Source organism: Zophobas morio, unplaced genomic scaffold (assembly GCF_036711695.1).
Source record: "Zophobas morio isolate AGI-343-1 ecotype UQ-CSIRO unplaced genomic scaffold, CSIRO_AGI_Zmor_V1 ptg000002l, whole genome shotgun sequence".
Taxonomy (NCBI): Eukaryota; Metazoa; Arthropoda; class Insecta; order Coleoptera; family Tenebrionidae; genus Zophobas; species Zophobas morio.
This window is the reverse complement of record NW_026972107.1, coordinates 22,180,410-22,191,116: the sequence shown is the minus strand read 5'-3', so window position 1 is coordinate 22,191,116 and position 10,707 is coordinate 22,180,410. Positions and strand designations below refer to the sequence as shown.

At 32.1% G+C, this 10,707-nt stretch overlaps 1 protein-coding gene across 1 annotated transcript; it reads right to left on the bottom strand.

Annotated features, from left to right (window-relative positions):
* Window positions 1-3,239: 3,239 nt before the first annotated feature.
* Window positions 3,240-4,766, bottom strand: LOC135122550 (zinc finger protein 77-like). Its single transcript, XM_064046804.1, has 2 exons — window positions 4,420-4,766; window positions 3,240-4,367 (listed from the first exon to the last, which is right to left on the bottom strand). The coding sequence occupies exons 1-2, from the start codon at window positions 4,531-4,533 to the stop codon at window positions 3,357-3,359; spliced, it is 1,125 nt and encodes a 374-aa protein (XP_063902874.1). The 5' UTR covers window positions 4,534-4,766; the 3' UTR covers window positions 3,240-3,356.
* Between the last annotated feature and the right edge of the window lie 5,941 nt (window positions 4,767-10,707).

Here is a 10,707-nt window from a genome sequence, read left to right as displayed (position 1 = left end):
GAATTTATTGGAGCAGTTCTAGACGTGGTAAACGTATTTCGTTTTATTGATTTACTGATCGTTCAGAAATTAACTGGAGCGTGTAAAAATATTTAAAATTATTTAATACGTGAGTATTTCAAAGCAGTCCCAAACACTAGCCTACGTAGCCACTTAAAAAATTTGTACGTTAGTGTATTACTGTATTTACCTATTTCTATTTGTATTATAAGGATAAATAATGGAGATTTTGCAAGAACGACCTTAAAAAGCGAAAATATTTGTTCAAACTCGATGGAAGTTACTGGGGTGTATTTAAGTTTAGCAATTCAGTTTAAGTGCCGAATCAACATTTTCATTAAAATCTTCATTTACTGTTTTATTTATTTGTTTAAATTGTTTAATATTTTCGTGCAGTACAAAGTTTTACTTTCCGAACGTAGCCTGGGTCCATTTGAGGAAAGGCTAATTTAATATTTTATTGACATTTCTTGGTTCTAGAAGATGCAAAAATATGTTTCCGTTTCCTTCTACTCATTCTCTGTTGGCGGTTTTATTACACAGGTAATCCTAGAAAATTTAGTAGACAGATTGTGTGAAATTTTAGCTGAATGTTATAGATTACTTATAATGTAGAAGACAAACCGCAAACTAAAATTGGCTTGTACATCCTTGCCAAAAATATGATGTCATCTCAAAATTTTACAAAACAAATCCTGCCTAAAATTATGGTACAATGCACTTCTCTGCATACATATTTATGTAGGTAATTTATTAATCCAATCACATTTTATTTTTAGGTACCTACATATAAATTTTGAAAAAAAAAAAATAATACAACAAAGTTTTATAGTTTAGAAATTACTGTACCAATTGGAAGTCGAAATAAAAAAATCTTTTATTTTTTTAATAATAGTGTCTCATTTTTTAAAATGAACAATTGTTAACTTTTAACTTTCAGAGTGCAAACTAGCTACTTTCATATTTTCTCAACGTTTCGTATTCCCAACCCCGTTTTCATTTGTTTGTGTATCGTCTGTCTGTATCGATTTTAATGTTATATTTAACTTTATATGTATTTTAGGAATAACGCTAACCAACAATCTAATGACGTCCCCCCAATTTTGTTTTTTGTTTTTTTTTTTAGTAAAAGTCATTTAAATTTTGTAAATTGACATATTCCTACACTTGTGTTTTATGAATTCGCCTTGATTTTGTTCTGTAGGCATCATCACATTTTATACCAGCACTAGAGCACTGATATGTGTGGAGAACTCCGTAAAAATGTTGAAATACTAACGCGAATGTCGCTGGTTCATGTAAGTTTATGGGTCACAATTTTTTTATTAATTAAAGTAAAAACGATTTTCTCGAAAATTTGAAAATACAGTAATGTTAAATAAAATAAGAATTCTCATAACAACTATGTAGGTACTTACCCAAAATAATATTCAGAGGAGACAAAAATTATTCTATTTTTTTCGCATATCCTGCTAAACCAGCTTGGGTGCGTGTTAAAGACACGTGTGTATAACATCGAATCGAAATTAATCATATACCAATAATATAATTTTGTACCTGTGCGGACTTCGCCTTACCCGGAACAGGGGCTGCAGAAGTGTTATTTACGCCACTGCATAGCATATACTTCTTTACGTGTACATTAGCAACCCACACATATCTTTGTTTTAAGTTACAGGGGTAATCAAAGACAATAAAATTCGGAAAATTAAATTTAATTATTTTCCGAAGAAACTGTATTTTTGTTGGATGTACGTAATTCAGAGGCGAGGGAATTTCTGTCTAAATAACTTTAGATCATTTTAGCCGGTGCATAGCTATCTAATACAGGGAAGTTTTAGACTAAGAAACTTTCATTTAAAATTCTTTTTGAATAGTTATTAGAAAGACACGATGTATTATGTTTAACCTACTTTAAACTTTCCTCCATTTCCGTATGTGGTATGTTGTCAGTTTTATTAAAGAGTATTTTCCGAAACTTGTAGACTGATTGTCATTAAATTTTAGATTTATTTTAAGAATATCGTCTTGATGATGAAACTCTAATTAAAATTTGTCTGATCATCCTCATTCAAAATCTAATGCCGTTATCTGAATGTTTTCTTAATGAATCATATTAAAAATGTGCAACATAATATCCTTCTGTAGCTGCAGTGTAAATGTAATTTATTAATCCATCCCTATTTTTAAGTTTTTAGGGAAACATTAACATTGTTTTATAAAATCTTACATTTCAACGTAGAAACTACTAAATTAATTGCACTGAAATTTTGCACATCTGTTTAATCTTTCCAAAAACGTGTTGTCGTTATTTCATTTTTTTACATTTTAACATGCCACTTTATTTGTGGTTGGAAAAGTATTATTCTAATGATAGAGTTCACTTGCCGAATGGCTAATTTCATGTTTTCCGTTCCGTCTGTTTGCGACTTTATTTGACGCCATTTAAAAATGTTGGCAGGTAAATCCCGTTTGAAATTTATTGACATTGATGACCACTTCCTCTTCCTGTCTCACCTATTTATTTCCAAATGTTTGATCCATATGATTTTTTTACATTTAACATGTTGCTTTGAGTGTTTTTATTTTAATATGTAGGAGTTATTACAGATAAAATGAATAGGAAAAATCAAATTTTATAATTTATCCATCCTTTTTTCGTAAGACATCAACTAAAATGTAACATACATACAGTACAGAACATTTCATTTGTTCACGTTCTCCAAAAAAGTGGTGATATTTCAGAAAATTGTTAAATATTTGATAAAACTTGAATTAAAAAAGAATTCTTCAGATAAAAGTCCTAAATTAAATGTTGTTGAAATTAATAGATACAACAACTTTAATATTGTTTTAAATATTCAAGTAATTCACTATTGTTAAATTTAAAATTTTAATACCTCAACCTAAATTTCACCATCTCAGTTATAAAAGCAGATATTTCCGTTTAAGTCATGTTCATTTTCTGATGAAGGTACTGTGTACTGAAACATGCACCAGTATTCTATAAATAATGCATATAAAATAGTAAGTGTGCATCTACTTTATTACAAAAAAATTGACAGTGAAAACTAACTTCTAATTTATAAAACTGTTTAACTGATGACTACAAAGTAACTTTAATTCTGAACCAAAATTTGTATTTACTTCATCATATATAGTACTTAAGCTGTACTATACTAAAAAACCTATTACTGTTAAATAATTTCTCAACAGGAAAACAATAACACTTTAAAGAATTAAGTTGCTAAATATATTTTGGTAATATAGCAGCGGGTATATAATAGCACACCATGACCAAAACTATGTACAAAGATGAAATCACAGTCGCTTCTAAATTAAATTAGTCCAAAAAATTATATGTCGCCTTCCAATTTAATGCCGGCACCTTGTGTGTAAACGTTTTGTTCAGTTGTCTGCACAATACCATGCTTAGACTTCAAATGCGTTTTTAAAGAAACTCGTTGCCTAAACCCTTCAGCACATATTTCACATTTGAAAGGTTTCTCATTGGTGTGTTGCCTCACATGTGTACGTCTAGCATATGAACTGCTGAATCCTTTATTACAGAACTGGCAAACATAAGGTCTTAGTTTCATATGAGTCATTTGTATATGTCTATTAACGTCTCTTGCCGTATAAAACGCCTTTCCGCACACTTCACAAATGTGGGTTTTATCACCACCATGTGCCTTACGTATGTGTAATTGAAATTTATACTTATACCTATAAAATTTTCCACAATGTTTGCATTTATATTGTTCTGCTGTGCTTTTATGCATGTAAAACATGTGCCCTCTCAAACTTTCTGCATTCTTAGCCACAGCTCCACATAGCTCACAAACTTTCGGTGAAGATTTGTGTACTTCCAAATGTCTTCTATAATTACACGTTAGCACTTGTCGACCACATATTTTACAAACGCTGACAATATTATGTTTTTTCATATGCTGAAGGTAATACCTTTTAAAATTGAACTTAATGTTACATTCTGTACATTCAAAGGTGGTTTCTGGTTTCTGCATGGCAGCTGATTTCCGTTTTAATTCAATTTGTTTCTTAAAAGCTTCATTGATTTCTGGATTAATAGTTATTTCAACTTCTTCCACCGCTGAGTCTTCAACAACTGAATTTGACGCATTTTCATTTTTTAGTGGTTCAGGAGTTATTTGAATTTCATCCACTGACATCGCGTCACTCTCAAATTTAACGTAAGCTTGTTCAGTGTCGTCTTTTCCTTTCTGAAGAAGTTTTTCCCGTAAAATCCTGTCTGATTCAATTATACGACATCTAATCCTATACACAACGTAGATGTCTTCCAAACACTGTGCACAACAGATGGTTGGGAGATCATCATCTTCATCAATCTGTAATAGGTAAGCAAAATGCATCAAATGGTAAAGGCAAGTTTGACCTAACCTTTATTGATGTGAAACTCTCAATGATTTCCGTTACATCCTCGTCAAACAAGGAATAACAAAACTGAGAATCCTTTAAACATAGGCGACATTGGTACAGTGCAACTTCGGACATTTTGCACTCTGTTGGTCCTATTGACTGTTCTTTTCGCGTTCTTGCACATGCAATTCGTTTTGCAGCTTTCGAGAGGCCAAATCAACCAAACATTTTTGCCGTTTCTCATGTGAATATTACTTTAATACTTTCAAACTACTTCAAAATATTTATAAAATTACAAAACTATGATAAACAAATTTACTACAATTTCAACCCCTACAAAAGGTTTCGCGTTTTCTGTCAAGTCTGTCAGACAGTCAGACACTTTCTGTCAAAAAAGAAGTGTGTTTTGCAATCGATGACTTATGCAGTCCAACAATCATTTGTGTTCCAGAATGCCGCTTAAGGTGCGTACACAATCAACGTAATGGCTGTCCAACATAACGTAAACGTAAGTTACAAATATGTCGACAATCAACACAAAATAAATATGTATGAATTTTATTACAGTTTAAAAAAGTCATCTTAGTAATTTAGTTTGTATTAATTATGTAATGTTAGATAGAGTTATCAATTTGATTTATGTGAAGTTGTCTTGTAGAAACTTTGGCATGAGTAAACTCAAACACATAAACTTTACAACTGGATTAATAACAAGATTTATTGTACCATAATTACTTCCTCTAGTCATAGTTAAAAGCCGATTTGTAACATATTCATGGCATTCATTTGGAATTTAATGTTCGTATAAAATATTATATTTATATATGTACATATTTGTGTTTACCTTGACATTTTTATTTCAAATTTTATACTTCATTTGTTTTTAAGATGCAGGGCTAACTTAATTTTTTTTAAATAGTAGTCAAATATTCCGTTTTTAAATAGTGCATTCTTTCTGAATTCGGAAATGTAACGCATGCATTATTTTATTTTTTCCCAACATAACAATACTATCACCTGTCATAGTCCTGACCATCTGGCGTAGGACATTTTATTCGAAAGTTATACTATTATATGCCATCGTAACAGATACGAACCAAAAATTTCCACATCGTGTGCATTAACTTCCCGAGTTAATCTACCTATTGGAGAAAAAAATCCATAATTCGTACGATGCAGCTTCGTGTGAAAAGTTGGATTGCTTCTCATCTGTCTTGTTAGGCAGTTTAAATTAAAAAGTGCTAACAGTTCTGAACAGCTGATAAAACCATTAAATAATCTAAAAACATAAATAAGGTCAGTATATAATCTTCTGCTTTCGAGAGTGCTTAAATTTAATATGTCCCTTATATTCTGGTAAGTATATTCTTCTCTTGTGTACCCTAATTTCCATGCACAAGTGCGTAGAAACGAATTTTGAACCTTTTCCAAACTTTTGATATGGGTCATATACATAGGCGACCATACCACACTTGCACATTTTAAATGGGACCTTACAATGGAGCTATATACTATTTATGCGAATTGACGGAGAATAATTTCAATGATCTATTGATCAACCCAAGCATTCTCTGTAAGCCTTACTAACAATGTACTGTATATATGGAACAAACACAGTTTGGAGTCCATTATAATACCCAAATCACGAATTTCCGAAACTACCTTTACCGGTATCTGATTGATTTTATATGAAAAAACAATGCTATGTTTAGTCCTATAAAAAGAGATTTTATAATACTTGTCAAAATTTGTTTCCATATCGTTCCATATGCACCAATTTTCAACCTTTAGGAGATCACTCTGGAGAAGCGAACACTCCTATACCGAAGATATACTCGTAAATATTTTCAAGTCGTCTGCAAGTATAAGTATTCTCGAATATTTTACCGAATTGCCTATTTCATTTATAAAGAGATTAAATAAAAGAGGCCCACAATGGGACCCCTGAGGAACTCCGGATTTTACAATAACTGCCTTTGAGAGGAATTTTCCGATTTTTACTAGTTGAGAACGAGTTGTAATGAAGCTTTCTACCCACTTAACAAAGCTGTCATCAAAATTCATTGCATTGAGTTTATATATTAAAATTTTATGATTAACCCTATCAAACGCTTTTGAAAAATCTTCATAGACCGAATCAACTTGATTACCCCCCTTAAGACTGCTTACAATATAATTTTGGTAAATAAGTAGATTTGTTGAAGTTGATCTGCCTTGACAGAACCCATGTTGTTCATCGACGATTATTATCTGTTTACATACTACTTTTAACTTATCAGCAATTAATCGATCTAGAAGTTTTGGTAACACAGACTGATTGCAAATCCCTCTATAGTTTGTTATAAGCTCCTTGTCACAAGGTTTGTAAATTGGTACCAAAAATAACTCGTTTTCCAAAAATCAGGAAATTTACCAGAGGAAATGGATAAGTTGAATAAATATTGAATGGGCTTAGATAGGCCAAGCACACACGGTATCAAAAATTGTGTTGGAATCCCATCCGGACCAGCACTATCTGAAGGTTTCAATGCTAAGATTCCATTAAATACTTCTCCCATAGTTACTAGACTGAAATTAAAATTTGTTTTACCAGATATCTGTACTTTGTTCAAGTCAATATTTTTGGATGGATTTCTGTAAACTGTTTGAAAATAACGTGCAAATAAATTGACAACTTCATTTGGTTCGCAAGACGACGTTTCATTATATTTCATCGTATTGGGATTGTTTTTATTTCTCCAATCTGTTAGAATATTAGGAGGAATATGAGCAATCAGATTATTTCTTGAAGTTCTTCGATGCTTTTTGGTCTATTGACATAAACTCGATTTTTTACATAACCCCACAGAGAAAAGTCAATTGGAGTTAAATCGGATGACCTAGCTGGCTACTCAAGTGCTCCCCTTTGTCCTAAGGACCTTCCAGGAAAAGTTCCATTCAAGTAATGCCGTACTATTCGTCCGAAGTGAGGTGGTGCTCCATCTTGTTGGAACCAGATGGACTGTGCAGATAAATTTGAGTTTTCATAGCTAGGAAATATTTGTCTAAATCGAGGAATAATACTTTGTTGCTAAAGTTGTAGGTATGTATTGTGAAACGTTAAATTTCCATTCAAGAAGAATGCCTATGAATAGCTAACAATTTAACATTATTAAGACAAACTGACTTGGAAGAAAAAAACGTCACCTTTGACTAGAAACCGTGGGTTCTATGAAATCTTGTGCTTTAATCTCAATTATTAAAAATTCAACTTTACAAATTCCATCGTTGTGGACTGAAAGTACACCTCATATAACATACAAACAAATCACATATGAAATAAACACAACAGATACATATTCAATACAATCAAAATCAAGACACCAAATGTTCAAATTCAAGCTGCTAGAAATTATTAAACTTGTAAGAAAATATTAAAGCGTTCCCATTTTTGAGTCCACGATGGTATTATTTATTTTAACTGATGACAGATTTCAAGATCCTTTCTCTCATATTGGGTCGATGTTTAAGTTTAGTTTGAAAGCCATAAATGAACTCAGTGGTGTAACAATCAAACTGCGGGCCTGTGTTCTACAACACTGTGGGGCCCCTAATGAACAGCGAAATAAAAATATTTAAAAATACGAGTATAATGAGTAAAGAATGAGTAGATTGCAATTAGCGCTAACGTTTTATTAAAATCATTCTACCTGAAACATTGAATTAAAAAAATAAAATACAATAATTACCTGAAGACATATAATTAAAATATATACAATATTAGAAACTAGCCGACCCGCCAAACGTTGCTTTGGCATTTCTAGTGAATATTTTGGTACATAGTTAAATAAAAAATTAAATTAAAATAAATACATAAAAATTTATCGTACGACAATGATTATATTCAATGGCCATCTTGCAACCCTATTGCGCATCTGTGGATGAAAGCAAAGATACTCATATCGTTATTAAAAAATGGGGGTTGGTGGTAGAAGGGTCAAAATTTAGGGTTATATGTATTTTTTGATGCCAAATCTTAAAAAAATAAAAATAAAAAATGTCTAAAAAATAAAAAAAGTTTGGTGGGTCACCCTTATCACTTAGGGGTTTAAAAAATAGTTTACTAGACCTACCGAATATACACAAAAAATTTCATAAAAATCGGTCAAGGCGTTTCGGAGGAGATTGTTTACAAACACTGTGACACCAGAATTTTATATTAGATTATTTTAGAAAAAAATTCATTACCATAAAAAAGGTTATACTGAGTCGACCTTAAAAGATTGACGTATGCTGTCGCGGACTTTTTTTTAGAACTTTTAGAAGGGAACAATTCCATCATACATTATTTTTATGTAACTTTAACCGTTTAATAAGCAGCGTAAGCAACGGAAGCTGTCAAAGGACGAATAATTTTCCCGTTTTTCCGATATTTTTCATTGCTGCTCCGCTCCTATTAATCATAGGGTGATGTTATATAGCCTATAACCTTCCTCGATAAACGGACTTTCCAACACAAAAAGATTTTTTGAATTCAAACCAGTAGTTTCTGAGATTGGCGTTTCAACCAAACAAACTCTTCAACTTTATAATATAAGTAAGTATAGAAGTATAGATAAAATGCCAATTTTTTTTTATCTCAAAATTGTTTTCTTCTTGTTTTTCAATGGGCACAAGTTGATACAAGATTTGACACATCTAAGCTTCTAGCAATTTGATTTCCATTTGAGAGATTCAATGAAGATAATCTGCATTGGCTCATTGTTTCTTAAAAAATTTTTAGTCATTTTTAATTTCGAAAAAGATCTTTCCGCTGAAACCACCGAAAGAGGTATTGTAAGAAAAGTGAAACATGCTGTGATAATTTCAGTGACACTAGTACAGGTAGGTCATTCTGTAATAATTTCCCAGTCCAGTTTTTTTTTTTACTTAAAAAATTAGTTGCAACATACGTCAGATATATTTTATTATTCCAAAAAAGCACCACAAGTACAAAATTAAAATAGTTTTGAACTGAAACTGATTTTTTTTTCACGTTTTACTACAGCATGAAGTTTCACTGTAGAACTAAGGACAAAATTTAAGTATTTTGTTGCCTTGCATCATAAATTAGTCATACTTTTGTCGGATAAAGATTGGTAATTTACAACATGGGGTGTTAGATTTGCTACAATGGGATTGCGACACTGCGACAGGTTTATTACAAACAGATGCTGCTGCATTTTCGATCGCCGCTGCCGGTCGCTAAAACCCGAGTTTATTGAGTCTATGATATTGAGATGCCGCCCTTTGCAGCAAAAAATTCGTAAATAGCAATGAACGATCGATCCTGGGATTACAGCACATTTTCGAATTTTTTATTTCAGGATGTAATTTGGGCAATAATATAAAAAAAAAATCTAATAAAAAAATGTTCGTGTGACCGCACCGGGCCCCTTGAAGCAGCGGGCCCGTGTTCCGCCGAACACGTGGAACACCGGTAGTTACGCCACTGAATGAACTATTTTAAGTCTCGAGTGAGGATTATGAAATTTGGATAACGTAATAACTTAAGTAAAACATCCAGAATTTTAGATATATCGTTATTAAAAAATAAGTTGCGCCTGAATAAGTGAATTTCTTGAAATGTATTGTCTTCTATGGGAACATTTCCACTATAGTAGTTAAATTATATTACCACCACGAATAGTTAACCATCTTGAATTTGTGAATTTACAAACAAGAAAACAAAATTAACCAAGTTTCACCACATTTCTGATCGCCAACTAACTGGTCTTACAGTAATTACACTTTTTGAGGTGGGACATTGGTGTCGAATGCGATTCATTTTTGTTCAAACTATTGCCCTTTGGTGAAATTGCAAACTAAATTAAAATGCTTGTTTTTACTGCACTCACAAAACAAGAAGTCAAGCGCCAAAAACACAACGTGGGTAACTTTTTAGGATTCAGCTGAAGAGTGATTTTTTCTCGATTTCCTTAAACGCACTAAAGCATGGGTGGTTGCCTACGTTAGTTGAGTGCTTGGGTTTTATTTCTCAGCGCGAAATTTAATTTTTAAAATCGGGGCACCACAGCGTTATATCTTTTTTTCACTAGCAGCCATGACGCATGCAAATGTCGACTCATTTAGAGGTAACAAATTCAACTTTTGCGACCACCGGTTCAAAAAGAAAAATTGAGGTTATGTACGCAATGTTTGATGTGATTATTTCTTAAAAAATGAACAAATGTGTGCTACAAACATTACTTGAGTATACGCATGGTAGTTGGTAGACGGTAGAAGATAAAATGAACTCAGCGAGAAGTATGAACGGTTTTCTTTGTGTTG

Coding starts and splice junctions, on each gene's coding strand:
- LOC135122550 (XM_064046804.1), bottom strand. CDS start 4,533: ATGTCCGAAGTTGCACTGTACCAATGTCGCCTATGTTTAAAGGATTCT. Junction 4,368..4,419: donor AGAGTTTCACATCAATAAAG/GTTAGGTCAAAC, acceptor TACCTATTACAG/ATTGATGAAGATGATGATCT.